We start from the raw sequence: 20068 nt of genomic DNA, 5'->3' as shown, positions 1-20068 counted from the left end.
CCTCCACCCTCTCCTGTGCTGGTACTGTTCTCTAGAACCTCCACCCTCTCCTGTGCTGGTACTGTTCTCTGGACCACTCCTATTTCATTACTATTATTGTCATCCTAAGAACAAGCATAAAGAGGCTCTTTAAAAGTAAATGATTGCTGATTCGGGAAGAGATCATTGCAATGAAAGTACACATGCCATTGGGGAAGTAAAAAAGGACAATGATTTTTAAGGGAAAAAATGAGAGGATTAAATAATTGTTTGGAAATAATTATCTTTGGCTGCAGAGATCCACAACAGGACAAAGCCAGTCAAGGTTGGACAGGGAGTTGCTGGGCGGGCGTCCTTGCAGAAGGGCTTTCTATGTGTAAGGCTGTGATGAGGCAGGTGTGGTCGCTCATGCTTATGATCCCAACACTTTGGGAGGACAAGGTGGAAGGATTGCTTGATCCCAGGAGTTCAAGACCAGCCTGGGCAACATAGAGCAACCCTGTGTCTACAAAAAGTATACAACTTAGCCAGGCGTGGTGGCTGGTGCCTGTATCCCAGCTACACAGGAGGCTCTGGTGGGAGGATGGCTTGAGCCCAGGAGGCAGAGGTTGCAATGAACTGAGATGGCACCACTGCACTCCAGCCTGGGTGACAAAGTGAGACCCTGTCTCAAAAAAAAAAAAAAAAAAGTTTTGACTGCCTTATGTGCAAGGCTGTGGGTCTTGTAGTCTTTTTAGTGATCAGGTATCCATGTCTGAGAACGCCCTCTCCCTGGCCTTCCCCCATTCTATTTGCCAGAGTTTTCATAACATTAGTGACTTCATTTTGATCCTGACAATTTTCATATTATATAAGACTTTAAGAACACAAAACCTTCAGGTCTTACATAAGACCACCTGTTTCACTATTTTTATATAATACCTTCAGTATTTAGTATTTTTAACATATTAGTTATTGTCATTTGGAATGAGGGTTGATGTTCCTAAAGTTTATATTTTCATCTTCAAAAGTATTTGTCTTACAGGGTCATAACCAAATGGTGAGGTAAGAATGACGACCAGGATAACCTTCGTCAGTGCCCTAACTCTCCTGTTCAGAAGATTGCAAGCGACAGTACCCCAGCTGTGACTCTCCCCACTGGCCAAATTCACAGCACAAGTGTCTGTTTTTCAGCAACAAAAAGCCTCGGAAGCAGCGCGGTGTTGACGCTGTGTCTCTGCAGTCAAAGTGCCTTCCCTCCACATTACCTGCTTTCGTTCCTCAGAGTTGAGCAGGAGATAGCGTGGGTCAAACACGATTTTGTGTAATTCTTTCTCCCAGGTAGAAAATGCTGATACCTAAAGAAAGATATTCAATAGAGTTGCTGTTAGCATCTAATGCTGAGCCAGGCACTGTGCTGAAATGATCCACGGTTAAAAACAAATGAGAAAACCAGCACTAAGGCACAACACGTTCAGTGATGCCGTGCTGCATAAGCGCTACACATGCCAAACTTTCCGAGAAAATCAATACCTAGAACATCAGAAAACTTAATTTGTAGACTCGTGACCATTTCCTTCTTGAGTATCTTCCAAGGCTGTGTCCCTGTTCTGAAACTTCAATTATATCTGCGGAGGTGTGGCATTCTGGAATACCCCATCTCAAAAGGAGAAACTATATTTGTAAAAATTTTCAGAACCCCTACAGGCCATAACAAAGAACCATGTCTTGGAAACAGGCTGAGTTCAGTTGATTTGTAATCACCGTTTAACCTCTTTTAAGTAGGTCATTTAAAAAATGAATTATTTTGTTGGCAATAGTTTTAGACTTACCAAAATTTTGCAAGAATATTACAGAAAGTTGCCATATACTTATGCCCAATCTCTCATATCTTTAACGTATGAGCAGGCTAGGTTGTCACCACCAGCACTGACACGTCATTACTAGCAGCAGTCTGCATTTATTCAGGTTTCTTTAGGTTTTACCCAATTTTCTGTTTCTGCCCAGGACCCTGTCACACTCAGCCGCCATATCTCCTTGGACTCCCCTCGGCTGTGACAGGGTCTCAGACGGCCCTTGCCTTTGATGACCATGATGGTTTGACGAGCACCGGTCAGGTGCACTGCAGGACGCTCCTTGGTTGGGATTTGTCTGAGGGTTTCCTCATAAATAGCCTGGGGTCATGGGCTTTGGGAGGAAGACCACACAGGTACAGGTGTTGATCGACTTACGACCTATGCAACTTACGACCATTTGACTTTAAGACCACAATCGCTAGCCACGACTGCTCCGCGCCTGGCAGCGAAAACGTTGCCCAGCTGGGCGTACGACAGTGCGGACCAGCTTCCGGCAGCACTACCATCTCCATGTGCACCATTTCAACTGTACATATAGCCTACTCAACTTATGACCGAATCGTGTTACGACCGGTCCGCGATCCCGACCGTGGTCGTAAATCGAGCACTAGCTGTAAATGCCATTCCCATCACGTCACAGCGGGGTACACACTGCTGACAGGACTCCTCCCCGACAGTGGTGGCCGTGACCGACTGGCTGAGGTCTCCCCATGGCGAAGCCCTCCTCTCCGTGCTGTCCACTCTGGAAGGACGTCGCCATGCGCAGCCCACACTTAGGGGCACGGGTTGTGCTCCGCTTCCGAGGAGGAGAAGTCACTACTGAGTGACCAGGAAACGTTCTGGGTGGACGCTCGTCCGTGCCTCCGCATTACTTACACACTCAGTGTTTTATTTATGTTGCTATGGACTCATGGGTATTCAGCCCAGCCTGGAGCTGGACTCCAGTGTGACTCTGCTTCTTTTCCTGCTCAGCTTCTAACACGTTGGCCTCGGCGAGCTCCGGTGGCGGGTTCCCAGCTCCCGCGTCCCTCTGACAGGTGCTCATCATTTGCTTCTTTGGGGCATCTCCTTACTTTCTGCCACTAAGGGTGCTCCAGGCTCATCTTCTGCCTGTCCCGCCTTAGCCATTGTATCGATCAATTCTCCAAGAAGCCTTGGCTTTTAGAGAAACTAAGATCTGGGCACGGGTGGGGTGGTTGCTAGAGACATGTCACTGCTTCTAGACTCTCAGCTGATAGAGCAGGGGAATGTTTAAAACATTTAGAATATAAATGCATTCACTTAAAAACAGGGACAACGTACCGACTGTGTCTTGGGCCCCAAGCTGGGTGTTGAGGCTCCTGAGAAAATAAATCAGGAAGCCCATGGTCTAGGGTAATGCTGGTGAGTAGCTAACAGATTCCCGAGATGGCACTAGGACCTGGACACTAGATGGCAGAGACAGACCTGGACACCAGTGGGACATGGCAGGGCCCCACAGCAGCCTGGGGAGGAGGCAGCTTCTAGATTGCTGTGACTTTGGAACATGAATACTCCTCACTGTTCACAAAGGGGGCTGGGGGGCATTCTAGAACCAGCTGGCAGTGTGGGCAAAGGCTGGGTCATGAACCATTGGGAATGCAGGAATTGCAAAAGGTTGAACATGCCCAGGGATGCCAGAGCCCATGAAGGTGCAGGAAGAGGCAGCAGAGACAGAGGCTGAGGTACAGGGCAGGCTGAGACCTGGTTAGGAGGCTGGGCGTTCTTTTCAGAGACAGGGGAGAAGGAAAGTCAGATGGGACACGCTTTTGAGGAAGACCACCCTGGGATCTGGGCAGTGGCTGAATACCTGGGCAGGGTCAGGGAGGGGAAAGTAATTGAAAGTTTACAAAAACAGAATCCCATTCACATGCTTAAAATACTTCTCATAGAGCTTCTATTTCAATAAACATGTGCTTTATTTTTATGGTATAACAGATTACTTTTCTTCACTGGCAATTTCTGTCTTTAACTATCAAATTAAAGCCTTTTCTGTAATACCCATGAGCTCTTTTATTGGGTGGGATGACCCAGGGTCCACCCAGGGATTCCCCTCCACCGAGTGAGGACACAGTGAAGCACTGCTGGGGCTCAGGGTGGGGTGGCGGCACTGGGAGGGTCTCCAGGCAGAATGGGCCCCTTTAGCTTTGACCACGTGCACGTGCCCACAGGAGCATCTGGGGTTGTTAGAGAAGATATGGGCAGCTCCACTCAGCCCAGCCAGATGGCACACACCCATCTCACAGGGGCCTGTGCACACCCCCAAGGTCCCAGCTCTGCAGGAAGAGCAGAAGAGGATTAGACTCTGTGTGGCATAACCACACCAGCTTCTTGAAAATTTTGGAGTTCTAGAAGTAGAATAAAATAATTTTTCAATTAACGATGGATAGTTTTTACATGCAAACAGATTTATAATCTATATAGAAGGTCACATAAGCCATCTCTACAATGATTACAACTTACAATGATAAAACCAACTGTCTCATGTCAGCGACAGTTCAAGGAAGGGTCAGAAGACAGTGGCTGGGAGGGGGCCGGGTGAGGACCCAGGATCGAGGTCAGTGCTGAAGGGAAAGCTGAAGAGCCGTGTGTGAAACAGGGTCTTTCCCTGTCCTCCAGATGGGCACAGGAATTCTTCCAAAGAAAGGGTCCTGACAGCCATGGGGATGAGGAATCCTGTGAACTGCTTCTGAGGTAAGCCTGACATTCCCAAGCTTGTGAGAAACACGTCACCCAGAGAGTACATTCCTTGGGGCAGAGATTGCACACGTGTGTGTGTGTGTGTGTGTGTGTGACTATACACACACATAAGCACACACACTACACATGCAGGCTCATGTACACATGCAGCTGCACACACATGCAAACACGTGAACACACAGGACACGCTAACAAACACATACAGTCACACATGAACACATGCACAGGTACATAGTTGTGCAAATGCACACATGTACACAAAGATGCACACACTGATGCACATATGCACAGGTGTGCCTACACACACACACACACACACACACGCACAGTACCACCACCACCACCAAGGAAGTCCAACAATGCAGAACAATCAGAGAAAGAAAAGCCGTCAACTGAGCAGGCAGCGAGCTGTGTATCTCACGTCCGGCTGTGCTGCAGGACTGTTCTCTGGGTGGCCGTGGACAAACCCGGCTGCTTCCAGCCTGTGTATCTCCAGAACGGCTGGAGTGCGCTGGGAATGCAACACACCGAGAACACCCAGGCTTTGTGTGGGGCCCACCCCAGAAATAAGACATCCTTCAAGCTGTAGCCCAGTGGCTCACAGGACCCCAGGGTACAAAACTCATTGCGGGCTGCTTTCCGGAGTCCCTTGGTTACAGTGGACATGCAGATGAGGCTCAGTACTCCCTCGCAGCTTTCCTGGGCCTGGGGGACGGGCTCACGAGGCTCCCTAGTCTCCTATCACCCTTGCTCCTGTCTGCGGGGAACAAACCCACTTCAGATGATTTGCTGTGTGCGTGGGTGTTCTGTCCAGCAGCCCCAGACAGGTCGCTGACTGGTGGCCAGTGAAGCTCCTTCACATGTGAGCTTCTGCTGCTGCTTAACCAATTACTTCAAACTCAGTGGTTCACAAGCACCACCTCATGTGACTCCATGCCCTGTGTGGGTCCTGAGTCCAGCGTGGGGGCACTGGGCTCCTCGACCCAGATCCCACTGGGCTGAGATGAGGTGCTGGCAGGGGCTTTGTTCTCATCTGGTGCTTGGGGTCCTCTTCCAAGCTCACTGGATGTTTGGAGAATTCAGGTCTTGTGGTTGCAGGGCTGAAGCCTGCCATGTCTTCAGCCAGCCGGAAGCCAATCTCCGCTCCAGGCAGCCGCCTGCAAGTGCTTCCCCAGGGCCCCACAGTGGGGCAGCTCTTCAAGCCAGCGAGAGAATCTCCCCCTGGCTAAGGCTGAGTCTTACACACACGGAGCAACATCACCAGGGGTGTGGCACCAGCCCCACCCACGCTCAAGGGGAGGACGGTCCAGGGGAGCACAGTGGCCCGGTGCGGGGTGAGAGGGGCTTAGAATCCTGTCCCGACACCAGGGCGTGCTGTTCCTCTCAGCGGTCTCCACGTCTCAGTAGAGACCTGTGTCTTTCCTCTTGACTAATACTTCTTTGATTCTTAGGCATTTTATATGTGACTTAGTCCTTAAAAACCTGAATTCTTGCGTAAACCTTAGACCCTTTCCTGCAGTTCGCTGACTGGTGGCCAGTGAATCTCCTTCACATGTGCGTTTCTGCTGCTGCTTCTAAACCTTAGACCCTTTCCTGCAGAAGTTCGTGGTTCCGCCCCCTTCCTCACTGCGTTCTGCATCCTGACATCAGCCCCTGGTGAACAGTGACAGCGATCCTGGTGCACGTCTCCACACGCCTGTCCTCTGTCCCCTGCAGACGACGTGACTGTGGCTATGACCATGGCCATGTCTGTGAATGCTGCAGCCACCTCAGTGGGAGAGCAGCAGGGTCTTGTTCAGTCCCCTGGGTTGGAGGGAGAGGGTCTGACTCTGTCCGAGGCCTGCGTTGCTGGTCCCGCAATGCACATTTTCATCTGGTCACTGTTCCAGGGCCAGCGCTCCGCCCTGTCTGAATCACAAGAGTGGGGACTGGAGGTCACCTCGGCTGGGCTGGAGATGTGCCCTTTCCTCCACTCTCAGCCTCCTGCAGTGGGACTCTCTCTTCTCCCCCTGGGAGCACCGGCTGCAGCTCCCCGGTTCCCTCATTAGTGTCTGTGTTACAATCGATTACCTCTGATTTTCACAGTGAGAGAAGCGGGAGCTGGTTGTTGGAAGCGCAGGAGCCAGAGGAGCTGCAGAGGAGGCACCGTGTGGCTGCAGGCCAGGGCAGAGTTTCCAATCCTGGCAGGTGCCACCACCAAACAGAAGTCGCCCAAGCATCACCCTGCAGATAGTGGCCGGTTGGCAGTGGGCGTCCTGGACTGCAGGTCACCGGGTGGCACCGTCCGAGCCCGCAGGCGTCACTTTCCGGCGGTGATGGGCACCGGGAGTCTGAGGTGCAGGAGAGGACGCTGCACCTTCCTCGCAGCCACAGGAACTGGGCTGTCCCTCTCACAGCTGTTTTCAGCGTCCTCTCAGTGGCGAGGACCTGGTCTGGAGAACCCAAAACTGTTTTCCAGATCAGGTGGTACGATGAAGACCTTACCGGCAAAGCACCTGGCCATGGTCATCTGGTTCTGGGACAGCCACGGCTGTCTCCTAACCACTCCTCCCTGCCTCGTCGCCTCCTCAACCCACACCTAAAACTTCTCCTTCAGGAGCCCGCAACTGAGTCCACAATTCAGCTGTGTGCTCAGGGCCATGGCGGTCTGGCCCGGCTCCCTCCCAGCATTAAGGTGGCTGTTTCTCTGGCCAGCTGAGCCATGAGTGGCTCCCAGGCCCAGGTTTCCCTGAGCAGCCACACCGGCTGGAGCAGACTCTCAGCAGAGAAGAGGCCCCAAGCACGGCCGCAGCGCAGCGCTGTCCATGCCTCCTGCTGCGGATGCGCCAGGGTGAGGCCCTATCGGAAGGCAGGCACCTCAGCCCTGGGAAGGCAACCAAGACCTTGGATATAAAGAAGAAAAAGGTCACCATTCACAAAACAACACCAGAGAAAACCGGCTGTAACTGCAGTCCCAGCTTCCCCAAAAGCCTCTCTGAAGACTGAGAAACTCATCATGCCCTGTTCCGGGGGACGCGTCAGCACCAAGAAAAGGGGGTTCCATTCAAGTAAAGTGGCCGAGAGCTTGGGGACGGCTCAGCCACACGTGGGACGTCAAAGTCCTGGAAGTGCCCCATGCATGTAACAGAAGCTGCCTTCAATCTTTAAAACCAAAAGAGGCTCTCAAGTATTTTTCAATCCTTTGATCACAGAAAATGGCAGGGATCCTCATGAGCAGAGAAAAGGGTGAAACCTGGCAAAAGGATGGTGCCTGCCAGTCCTGAACTGGAGGATAAAGCCCCAGCCTGGAGGGGCCTCAGGTCAGGGGCGCAGTCCACGGCCTCTCCGCGGAGAGCTGGAGGCACGCAAGCTCCTCTGCTGACGCCGGGGCTGGGCTCACCTTTGTGCATCCGTCTGTCTGCACCCCCACCCATTCATGGCTCCTGATGTGGTCCTCAGGGTGTCCCAGGGACAGCCGCTGCAGTTTCTGCTCCTCAAGGAAGGCTGGGTCATACAGGGTCCCCCACGTGTGGCTAACTTCCATCTCAAGCCAAAACCTGGCTACTTTTGTGAAAGTCTTGGAAGCTAATGTTTTGACCACATTTGATTATCGAACCAAATGTATTTACTTTTACTTCCTTGTATCTTAAAATGGCCATAATAGACCTGGAAACTGAAGTGTTAATCAAATTAGAGGTGATTTTTCCTTCTGGCTTTTACGAGTGCAAACGCCCTGCGGAAGGAAGCAATCTGTCACCATTACCCTCCTCTCTTGATGACCCTGCAGCTGGACCTTTGAAATACAATCACGATTTCCTCTCATAGCCTGCCCCTCCCCTTGTCCAGGCCCCGTGGGCAGAGGACAGGCTGCCATTAGTTATCTGGGGCCTGCGTGGAATTCACTAATGTAAATAAATGAATAAAGCCCCTAGGGAACATTATGTTATATTATTTCACGTTGTGTTGAAAACACAAGAAGACAGACTGGCAGACAAGCCACACTGCTCCGAGGTGTGAGGGCGCCCTCCCTCCCCTTCCTGCCATCTCCATCTCTCCTGTCTCTTCCTGTCTCCCCTGGTCTCAGGAAAACTGACCAAAGGCCTCTGCTGGAGCCACAGAAGTTTGAGACCACTAAGAGTGGGGAATGGGCCCCGGTCATGCAGCACTCCCAGTGGCCACATGAAGAGAGTTCGTAAATCTCCCTGGGCCTCAGCACAGAACCTCTGCTTCCAGGGCCAGGGGCTGAAGACTTGGGCCATGCCCCTGTCCCCAAGCTCGTCCAGATTTGCTGCTCCATTTCTGCAGCTCCTGCTCCCCCACTGCCCTGGAGATGCCTTCTGGATCCGCAGCCCACCTGGCCCCTCCTGAGCCCAGATGCCCCAGCCCACGCCCAGCGGAACCCTTCCCAGGACTCTCTCCCCCATCCCCCAGGTCCCACTGTGCCTCCCACAAGCCTTAATGATCATACCAGCGTCACCTGTAGAGGGACCTCTGAAAGGACAAAAGACAGCTCCTGAGTTCCTAAATCAAAATCCAGTCTTCTCAAAAGGACTTCCTCTCCTGGCCCCTGGGTGAGCATCACCTACTTCTGAGAGATACTTTGCAGAAAGAAAATGTTCTTAATAAAATATCTCTAATATATTCACCTAAACAGCAGGATTAAATCAAGAACCTGCTGTTCAATGAAACTTCCTCCTGATGGACTAAAGTTTTTAAAGAAAGCTTCTTTGGGGTTTGTACCAGTAAGAAAAAAACAAAAATAAAACAAAACAAAAAGCAAACCTTATGCTGAACCATCATTTACATTCTACAAAACCTTCACCCGCTGCCCCAGGGCACACCCCGTGGCACAGCCCAAACTCCGCCCTTTTTAGACTACTAAAAACCCCGGGGCCCACCCTCCATCACTCCATAAGTCCATGAATTTCTGAACTGAAGTATTGAACAAATGCAGTAAAAAATCTTGTTAATCACTCAGTCCATGAAAAAGCGGCCTTTCAGTGCCCCCCTGGTAAGCACCCAGAAACCGTTTGGGTTTAGCTATCAAATCCTCCTGAGCATGAGCAAATCCGCGGGCATATTTTATAAAGCTGAAAAGTCGTAAATGGTGGCATTGCTTTATGATATTGGCAGTAAATTTGGATTGATCTTCTCTACTCATGAGCGGTGTGCGGCCTCTCCTGAGAATCCTCATAAGCCCCGGGCTGAGGTTCACCCCCGTCTCTTTCTCTCGGGGCAAACACACAATGCTGAGTTTACTGCTTCACATTCAGATGATTTTGTTGATTCCTGTACAATAATCTGAGAAGAAGAAGCTGAAACGAATCACCCATCCTCAATGCGGTAAGAAGGCACTGAAAATCTCATTAGTAACATCTCTCAACCAGGGCCATTTGGAGAAATTCAGGAGGCCGTGTCAGCTGAGCCTGCCAGCATCCCTGCCTGGGACAAGCAGGCTGGCCTCGGGCAGGTGGCTTAGTTTGAAACCGTGCTGGTAAATTGGGCCTGGCTGATTTCCAAAACAAAGAGATGGAAAACTTGGATATTAATAAGAAAAAATGAATTTTTATTCAATTTCCCAAATGTTCACAATGCCAGCATGTTTCAGGGGAGATGTGCTGTGTCTCCCAGCAGATAATCCAACCAGGCCAGACTGGCCAGGGCTGTTTAGAAACTCAGAACGACGGCCATTTCCACAAGGGCCTTGCAATTGGAGGCAATGGGAGGGGCACAGCAGAAGGAGTGGGAACTGCCTGCACATGGGCCTGTGGGCACAAAACGGCCTCTCCTGCCTCTCACCCAGTGACACCCCCGAAGCGGACCCTGCTCCCACTCTCCTAGATGGTGGCTCTTTTGGTAAGACACAGCCGCAGGGGCATCTGCCGAGGTAAGCAAGTTCCCTGTGAGAGGGCGGCCCAGTCACTGGTTGGACACCTGGGCATCGGGCCGTCCACCAGGATGAAAAGGAGTCCTCGAAGGCACATGGGGAGCGCCCAGTGGCACCTCCCCTGCAGCCCCTTCCTCCTTAAAATTCCTAAGGGGTAGGAGCTGCTCAATTTTTCCTGCTCCTCAAAAGCTTAACCCAGACCCCGGACAGCACCCCGGCCCTAACCCTATGAGTGTTCTGCTCAGACCTCCCTGTTCTGCAGGGAGCTGGGCCCCACGGCAGCTGCACCCCTGCCCCGTCTCTCCAGGACCCTGGGAGTTCCCAGCAGCAATGGCTGTGGGGGGCCAGGAAGCAGCCTGGGGAATGGGTGCTGACTACAGAGGCAACCTGCTTTTCAGTCTGAAAGGCCATTTGCTGTGTTCATATAAATAACCTCACACGTGGGGCCCGTCACTGCCATCTGCATTCAGCCTTACTTTGTGAGGAAATCCGACCGGGCTGGAACACTGCTTCCAGCTCATTTTATATCCAGCAGCCAAAGCAGGAAATGACAGTCAGTGGAAGGAGATCTGAATATAAAATTCCCCCTGCCCCCCAATTCAAAGTGAGGTTTGGAAATCAGCTACACTTAAGACATCCTAATTTTACTAAAAACAGTCACGGTCACCCATAGGTGTGGGAGTCCCACCTGGGTGGCATGGACAACCCCTGGGGAAGCCGCACCGTGACCTGGCCCAGCTCCCCCGGGAACCTCATCTGCACAGCAGAGGCTCCCTCAGGCCACCCAGGACCTGGCCCTCCCCGTGGACCTCGCCTGCCTGCCTCTCAGGCCTCACGCCCACAGGAGAAGCCACAAAGGCGTCTTTCTCCCTTCAGAGGCGAGGCAGGGCCTCCTCTCCACATGGGCTCGCCCTCAGCCTCCACTCACTAAGCACCTGCTCCTTGCTCCGCTGGATCAGGAACTCAGCAAGGAGGAGACATCCCGTAGGCCAGGACAGTCACTCAGGCCAACCAGAAACTTAGGAGGAGGTGTCCCTCGGGTGGGGACAGGAGCTTAGTGAGTAGGAGGTGTCCCTCAGGTGAGGACAACCGCTCAGATGCTGTTCCCCAGGGTCTCCTGCAGGACGCACCCCACGGCCGCTGCGCCTTACCCCTCTCTCCAGCAGCATGTCTCGGAAGTGGGTCACACGCTCCTCCAGGGGCAGGAGGATCTGTGGGGGCGGCGTCCTTGTGCCTTTGTCCTCTCTCTTCACCTCCTCTGGCCTGGGACTCCCGCAGCCTTCAGTCCTTCAGGGACACAAGGCGCAGAGAGTTAGATGTGCCCGTGGGGACCCCGCTGGTTTTTATGGCAACCTTTACAAACCCTACTGAAGGGAACTCTTTCAGAAGCACAGTCTCTTTGACAACTCCTTGTAAAGCCTGATTCAGTCTCCCCAGCAGAGGTGGAAGGATTGCCCTCGGCAGGCACGGGGCGTGGCTGTGTTCAGGGTGGGAGGCTCGGATTGAAGCCTCAGCCCCAGGCCAGCTGTGAGAAGCTGCAGTTCAGGTGCGGGTGAAACCACACCCCAGCTGCCAACCAGCATGGCTGCTGGGCAGACCCTTACTTCAGCTCCCCGTGCTGCCCACAGCCCACAGCAGGGAAGCCGGGCATCAGCTACCACTGCAGAGATGGGGTGGTGAAGGGGTAAGGAGCAGGCTTTTCACCTGAACAATCACTCACTCGCAGCCCCTTCATTCTGGACAAACGCCTGGAAGATGGTTATGTGCAGAACCAGCTACGTCCCGAGATCTAGCCCCAAAGGGAAACTCCCGTGACAAAGAAGGAGGCTGGGGCCCTCTATGGGCACAGAGGACAGTGGAGAATGGGGCCACCAGGGCCCTGGGGAAGCTTCCCTCCTGCAGCAGAGGGGCAGCTCCTGCCAAGGCCCCGGACACTGGGCAGCAGCAGGAGCTGCACAAGGTGGAACTCAGGGCAGGCAGGGAGGGAGGGACCCCACGAGACCACCCTGCCAGGCTGGGTGGCCTACCAGCGCTGCCTTCTGAACCATGAGGGCAGGGAGGTGGGGACGCTACTCCTGTAGATGGAGTGCTGGAGGCCTGCCTGTCTCAAGTACACACTTGGCACCTTGCATTATTTTAACTGCACACTGATAGATCTCTATAATTCTACACTGGATTCTAAGAAACAGCTAGAAATATCCTTTAAAAAAACCTAAATGCTGCTGGAAGAAAGTGTCTGGCCAAGTGTGGACACTGTTCTTGTGTCTGGCCTCCCTCCTTCTGCCTGGCCCTGCCTGGGAACAGGTCCGTCTGCCACCACCTGCCTCTCAGGGTGCAGTCTGTTCTCCGTGATGGGCAGACTCAACCTACGCAGGCTCGGCTCACCCTCGCTCCAACCACGCTGAGCCCTCGTGGGCCTGCTCCTGGCCTGGTCTGGCCGTGCTCCACCTACTGAAGGCCAGGCCCAGGGCAGTGACTGTTCAAAACGACAGTTCCCTGGTGGTTTCGTGGCAATTCCAGCATCGGACCACCCATCTGTGAGCTCCCTCATTTCCTGCTGCACTTAGGTCGAGCTCACCCAGCATCCATGAAGAGGAGCCCACTCACAAGCACAGGCTGAGTGCCTCCTGCATTCTGGGAGCCGCCTAAGTGCTTGGAGACGTACGCATGGCAGGAATGTGCACCTAAAAGGCCTGGACCTTACCCACTCCTTTCAAAACCAGCTCACCCCGGGATCTGGACCTTGAGTTTCTGGAACCATAGTCTGGGCTTTCTGATGTTGGTCTAGAGGCGAGAGTCTCTCCTGGGCCACAGTCCCCCCAAGCTCCCCTGAACTCTACAGTAGGCCTAGGATTTGGAACTTGCGTGCTCACCTTTGCACTGCCCAGTTTGAGCAACAGTCCTGCTAAATTGATGAGCCATCATCTCCCCATCCTTCTCTGGATCTGATCACCTGGACACCTTATGAGGTTCCTCATCCTCCACCGCCCCCAGGTCTGACTCAGCAAGAATGTGCTGAGGTTGGTTCAGCCAGAACCGCCCCATCCCCGAGGTCCGTTCTTGGTAATTTTCCATCCACTCACCCCCGACCCTGACCGTGGCTACCAGCTCCTGCCTGTCCAAGCCAAATGTGGAAATGGGCCTGGTTTCTTCTCCTCCTTTGCAACAGTCTTGAATATGATCTGTTTTTATGGCTTTAACTGCTGTCCCGCTCTGGTTTTGACAATAGCACCATGTTCTCCACTGAGGATGATTCTGCCCCAGGGGACATCTGGCAAGGTCTGGAGACATTTGTGGCTGCCACACTGTGGAGCTGTTACCAGCACCTGGGAGTGGAGACCCGGGACGCTGGGAAACTTCCCACAATGCACAGGATGGCTTCCACCACGCAGGCTCATGCGGCCCAAGTGGGCCTCCCCCCGGAGGTTTGGCTGCTGGGTAAAGACTGCACTACTGGCTGGATGTGGTGGTTCACGCCTGTAATCCTAGCACTTTGGCAGGCTGAAGCGGGTGGATTGCCTGAGCTCAGGAGTTCGAGACCAGACTGGGCAACATGGTGAAACCCCATCTCTACTAAAATAAAAACAATTAGCCTGGTGTGGTGGTGTGCGGCTGCAGTCCAGCTACTCCGGAGGCAGAGGCAGGAGAATTGCTTGAACCGGGAGGCGGAGGTTGCAGTGAGCCAAGATCTCACCACGGCACTCCAGCCTGGGTGACAGAGCGAGACTCCATCTCCAAAAAAATAAAAAAGATTATGCTCCTTCCTCATTTGGAGAGGAGGGAAGGGGACAGACAGGAAAAGGTACATGTGGTCATCTAGCGGCCAGACGCGGCCGTCCAGGTCTCCCAGCGCCTGCCAAGTGAGAAGCATTTCCTCACGGTCTGTCCGAGGTCCTGGGGGGCTCATTAGGACCATGTTCAGGACGTGCTGAGAACACACAATGCCTTATGTCTAACAGGCAGTTTTCATTCACAGGGGCTGCAATATGGATTCATCTCAACGAATGCAAAATGTGCAAAGAAATAAAAAGATTGCTCAGCCCATTAGAGAATTGTATTTATAGACCAACTATTTCAGGAGCATTTACATTCTCTGCTTCTTATGTGATTGCATGGAATTTTGAGAAAAGAATATTACCAGTGGATTTCCAATTGTATCATATTCCAAGGGTATAATTAGGATTTCCCTGTAATAAATTTTCATTAGTTAAAAATAGAAATGTGAAACAAGGCCTGCATTGTTGTAACTTGAAGTAAGAAGAATTGGCACATTCTGGGCTGCGCGGTGGTGTCTTAGAGCTTGCTCAACAAACTGTTTCATTCAGGACTGCTGCACGCCTTCACATAGCTATCAGTTCAATTAGAATCGGGCAAAAGCAAATGCAAACTAGCTAAATATATTTTTGATATTCTTATGGCTGAATGGCTCCTGCACTTTTAACGAAAAGCAAATTCTAATACTTTTAGTAAAGCTGGCTCAAGCCACAGTTTTCTTGCTGGTGAAGGCGGCGTCCCTGCGGGCACACTAATAGGCACAGGCACTGCAGGGCGCTAGCTGGGGAGGCAGCTTCACTGCATCGCAGAAGCCTTGTTAACTCGCGGATCTGGGAAGTTTTCCAGGTCCTATGTATAAGTTGAAAGGGGCCTGGTCTCGGGCCAACCTTTAACCAGAGTAGGTGCTCCCGCAATCTGGGCGCCATAGCCCTGGGGGGGCCCTCACGCCCAGGGTCAGCCCCTCTCTGCCTGCTGCCCCTCTGTGTGATGACCATCCCACCTCTGAGCAGGGGGTCTACCTTCTCCTGGTTCTGTCCCTTCCCCCAGCCCCTGAGCTTGCCAGTTGATCTGTTAATGATTCGTGTGTGTGCGCGCACGTGTGTGTGGGCCTGTGTGTGTGCGCATGCGTGCATCTGCCCTATGCTGGTAAGTCTGTAAAGCTGAGGTTTTCTGATTTTGCCCACGTGTGCAAAGGGCAGCACATTATCCAGTAAAATGCACAAATCCAAGCCCCAGAGCAGCTGGGTTCTGAGCACTGCCACGCCAGCCACGATTTTCCCCTTGTGAACAGGAAACTTTAACGATCCATCTGAGGCTGGGGGGGACTCAGGTCGCTGGGCTGTGCACATCTGGTGTGACCACACAGCTCACCCTGAACCCTCAGAGGTGCTTCTCTTCACCCAGATCCTTTCTGCAGAGCCACCCTGGGGTCGGAACCCTTGCCCTGGCAGACAGATGACAGACACAAGCGGCTGCCGGCTCCAGGCCAGAGGATGGGGGCGTGTGGCGCTGTTTCCCCAGCCAGGCTGAGGCACCCACCTGCTCCCTCGCAGGCTGACACCCAGCTGCCTTGTCACAGCATTACACGGACAGGCGGAGGCTCTGACAGCCCAGCTGGGTGTATCAAGGGCCAAACCTCTCTGTGGGGAAATGCACCAAGGCCTTCAGCCCCAGCATGCTCCCGTTAGGTGGTCCTAACACCCACCTAGGGCTGTCCTGTGGATTGAGTGAGACGGTCCGCATCAACCCCTCAGAGCAACCCCTCCTGCTCCTTCCCTCCTTCCCTCCCTCTCCAGCTTGAGGGCGCACAGCAGGGCTGTAGCTGCAACAAGGAGCCCCTCACTGCCCAGGGAGCTTACAGTCTAGTGGGACATGAACTAGTTACACACATGTTAAGCCTCAGCTGCACCAGGTGTGTCAGGGCTGAAACACATAGTGCAGAGACTGTCAATGCCAGAGGGGCCCCATGGCTGGCTTCGGGTGGGTGTTCTCACTAATACGATCATTTGAGAGACTCTGCAGAAACAGCAGACATTCTAGTGGACCAGGGCTCCAAGGCAGAACTTGAGCAGGGAAGAGGAATAAATGCTGACACAGGTTGAGATGGGGTCGCTCTGCCAGCGAGCTGCCATCCGAGGTGGTGGAAGTGCTGGCGTGTGAGTGAGGACCTGGTTCTGGTGAAGCCTGACTGCAGATGTGATGAGGTGAAGGTGTTTCTGAGCCTTGCAGGTGAGGATGACTTGCTGTACAACCTTGACCAAAATACAGAAACTCTCTGGACCTTATTCGTGGTAAGATACATGCCTCAGGCCAGATGATCTGAAAATGCCTCGCAATACTGCAATTCTACGATGCAAATGTGATCCCGTTAATTTCATCCTGATTAAATATTTAAACATCTCGACTCTGCCATCAACTTATTAGCTCTGCCTCCCAACTTTGCAGTTCTATAAATCTGATGAACAGGCCTCCTGCGTCTTCATCCAGCTTGTTCATAAAAATGTCCCACAGGAAGTGCCAGACACATGCCTCTAGCAGGTTTCCCAGCTGCAGCCCGGCAGACGGATGGCTCCACACACCGTGCTGGTGATGGGCTGTGAGGCCCGGGTGTGGGCACGATGAGAGAGCTGCCCTTGGCCCCGGCCTGCCTCCTCAGTCTGCAGGTGCTGCGCCACCATCAAGGGTCTGCTGACAGCCAGTCCATGGCAGCTTCCAGAGGCTGAGCCGGCCTCACTCCAGTTTCGTTTCATCATAAATGACATCTCTTGCAGCCTCGCTTCTAACAAGTGGTCGCACAGTGCCACACACTGCCAGCATCCCCGGGGGCCCTTTGACAGCATGGTTTGCTGGGAAGGATGGATTGGGAACCTAAAATGTTAGGCGATGATAGAACAAATAATTAATCTGGCCTTTACTCCCAGTTCCTGGCAGAGAGCTCCAAAAAATTCTTGGAATATCCTAAGTGCTAGGTGTGACCTGTGTTATTCATAAGGAGACCCTCTCCACCATACCACACCTTAGCCACGCAAATAAGACCACTCACTGGGTTCTTAGTTTCAAGGAAGGGGCTGGCCTGCCAAGAAACACCAGCCCTGAAATTAGAGGACTGGAATGTCCAGCCCCTCCCAACACCTGCCATCCAGGGTGGGGAGAGGGGCTGGAGACTGAATTCGATCTTCCTGCTAGTAATCAATAAATTAATCAATCATTTCTCTGTAATAAAACCCCAATAAAACCCTTGAACAATGAGTTCCAGAGTGCCCTAGTTGGTGAACACATCCGCACACTGGCAGCAGGGCAAACGCAGGGGGACAGAGGGTGCTGCCCTCGGGACCCTTCCCGATCTCACCCCCCGAATCTCTTCCATTTGGCTGTACCCAATTTGCCACCTTGATAATAAAATTGTAATCGTAAGCATATCACTTTTTGTGAGTTTTATGAGTCATTCTAGCAAATTATCAAACCTGAAGGAGGGTTTTGAGGGTTCCAGAATTTGTAGCCACGTCAGACAGATGTGGGGGTGGTCTGGAATCCCACCTGCAGCACTGTCTGAGGTGGCGACGGTCTTCTTGGCGCCGAGCCCTTCCGCTATGGGGTCTGCAGTGTATCGGGGTGGCTGGTGTCAGAATTAGACTTAATCGTAGGACACCCAGGTGGTGTCAGAGAACTGCTATCAGAACTTGGGTGCCATCAAATTCACTTCAGTTGCACTCAGCAGGTACTTCCGTGGGGACTACCGTGTGGTCCTCCCAACAGGGGCAACCTGCCTCGTTTCTCTGAGCCTCCAGGTTGTTCGTCTATTACAGAACCCACTGGCCCCACACAAAAGCAAACAAATGAACGCAGTTGAGGGAGGTTCTGAGACCACCACGAGGCAGGCAGGACACCCACAGGCAGATCCTGGGAGGAGGTGAGAAGCCCTGTGGTCATCTGGGAGAACATTTCAGACTCAGGGCTCAGCTATGCAAGGGCCCTCAAGTGGGAGCATCTCAGAATGTTCCGGAGACAGTCGCAAGGAGGCCAGTGACAGGAGGGGTGGGGGGCAGTGCTCAGAGAACTGCGGGGGTCCAGGCCCTGCTGTGTCCTCGCCCACGGCAGGGCTGTGACATTTTACTCCCAGTGACATGGAACCCCAGAGCCTCTGAGCAGAGTGACACATCCTGGCCTCCGACTGCCCCGAGTCCTGACTCAGCGCTTGCTTCTCTGCCTACCTGGCCAGTGGCCACTCTGAGCGCAGAGACAGCTCTGGGCAGCACCTGGGGAGCCAGGGTGGGAGTGGGTTCCTGCCTGGGGCTGCCTCTGGCCAGGGTGGGAGTGGGTTCCTGCCTGGAGCTGCCTCTGGCCAGGGTGGGAATGGGTTCCTGCCTGGAGCTGCCTCTGGAGCACACGGTTATTCCCACCAGGACACCACGGAGCTGAAGCCCTGCCCCGTCTTCTCAAATGCGCCTTCCTAGACACCCCAAGACTCCCCCGTGACAATTTCCTTGGTGTGTTTCTGAAAATCATGTGTTGTTCCAGTTGGGGCATGAGTGGGAGGAGGCCACCTGGAGGAAAAGATGCCTGACCAGGTAAAGTCATGACATCAGGCTGAACCTGCAGCGGGAGCTCCTGGTAAGTGAGGGTACACTCTTCTGTCAGTCACTGTGGCGTGGACCAGAGTGCTTCTTTCCTTGCCTTGCTGTCGCTATAAGGTGATGTACATCTGCACACATTGCCTGGCCCTTTGGTCAGGATTTGACCATCCCAAGGGTCTCTGGCCTCTGACAGGTCTCCAAGGCTGTAATTCCAGGGCCTGGTGCCAGGTTTCTGAGCTGCAGGAGGTGCTAAGATGCTCTAAGACCCACGAGCATCCTATGCAGCTGAGCTCCAGATTCTGCTTTCTAAAGGAACATGGTTCCAGGGTCCCCAGCCTTCCTCTCACAGCATGTGGGAGTCCTGGTCCCCCAGGCCGGCCCCACCCCAGCCCTTGTCTTGGCACCACACACCTTGCCCTTTTGAGTGACACTTCCGGGATTTGCCCAGCGTGGAATTATTGTCACATTTCTGTAAGTCTTCTGAATGAGTAGCCACTGAGTTCTACTCTTATTGAAAAACATTGTCAGAGAAATTTACAAAACAAGGTTACTTTTGACAAGTGTGCTATGGTTTTGATATTTTCAGCTCTATGCCGTGTAGGCATGAAAAGCAAGATGTCAAGGCCAAAGCAAGGACCCCCGGCTGGCCTGGATCATAATTGCTGCCCGTCCGTGGATGTGCATTGCACTGACCTCTACAAGCCCCACCTTCTTATCCCCAAATGACAACAACAGCAGGATCTGCATCTCAGGGTGGGCTGGGAGGTGGTGCTGGGCGTGAATGAAACGTTTGGTCTCTGAGCTAGGAACCTGGGCTTCCCCACCGCTGTGCTCTGTGCTCTCCAGAAAGTCTCTTCACTTCCCCAACCCTCCATTTCTTCATCTATAAAGCGGAAATAATAATAATATCAACCACTTGGGATTTGCTTGTAAGGATTAAGTGAAATAAGAAGAATCCCTCATATCCATTGACTGACCAGTGTGTCAAACTTTCTCCCAGCATCCCTCCATAACCTCATTTCATCATCAGCACGACCCCACTGTCCAGGTGGGAAAACTGACATCATGCGTTTAAAGTATTAACACCATGGCTGGTCTATAAACAGCATTCATGACAATGATGATGATGATGATGATACAGTGGTGATGGTGATGGTGATGATGATGGTGATGGTGATGGTGGTAGTGATGGTGATGGTGATGGTGATGATGGTGGTGATGATGGTGGTGGTGATGGTGATGGTGATGATGATGGTGATGGTGATGGTGGTAGTGATGGTGATGGTGATGGTGATGATGGTGGTGATGATGGTGGTGGTGAT

General features: G+C 52.8%; 1 protein-coding gene across 1 annotated transcript in view; it reads right to left on the bottom strand.

The window, feature by feature from the left end:
- Positions 1-20068, bottom strand: part of TCERG1L (transcription elongation regulator 1 like) — a 215440-nt gene that overhangs the window by 11594 nt on the left and 183778 nt on the right. Inside the window, exons 9-10 of the mRNA XM_017537867.2 lie at positions 11550-11685; positions 1227-1316 (exon numbers count right to left, since the gene is read on the bottom strand). Coding sequence (XP_017393356.1) covers positions 1227-1316; positions 11550-11685 — 226 coding nt within the window. The remainder of the gene's footprint in view (positions 1-1226; positions 1317-11549; positions 11686-20068) is intronic.

Source organism: Cebus imitator, unplaced genomic scaffold (assembly GCF_001604975.1).
Source record: "Cebus imitator isolate Cc_AM_T3 unplaced genomic scaffold, Cebus_imitator-1.0 Scaffold107, whole genome shotgun sequence".
Lineage (NCBI taxonomy): Eukaryota > Metazoa > Chordata > Mammalia > Primates > Cebidae > Cebus > Cebus imitator.
This window is presented reverse-complemented; position numbering and strand designations above follow the sequence as displayed.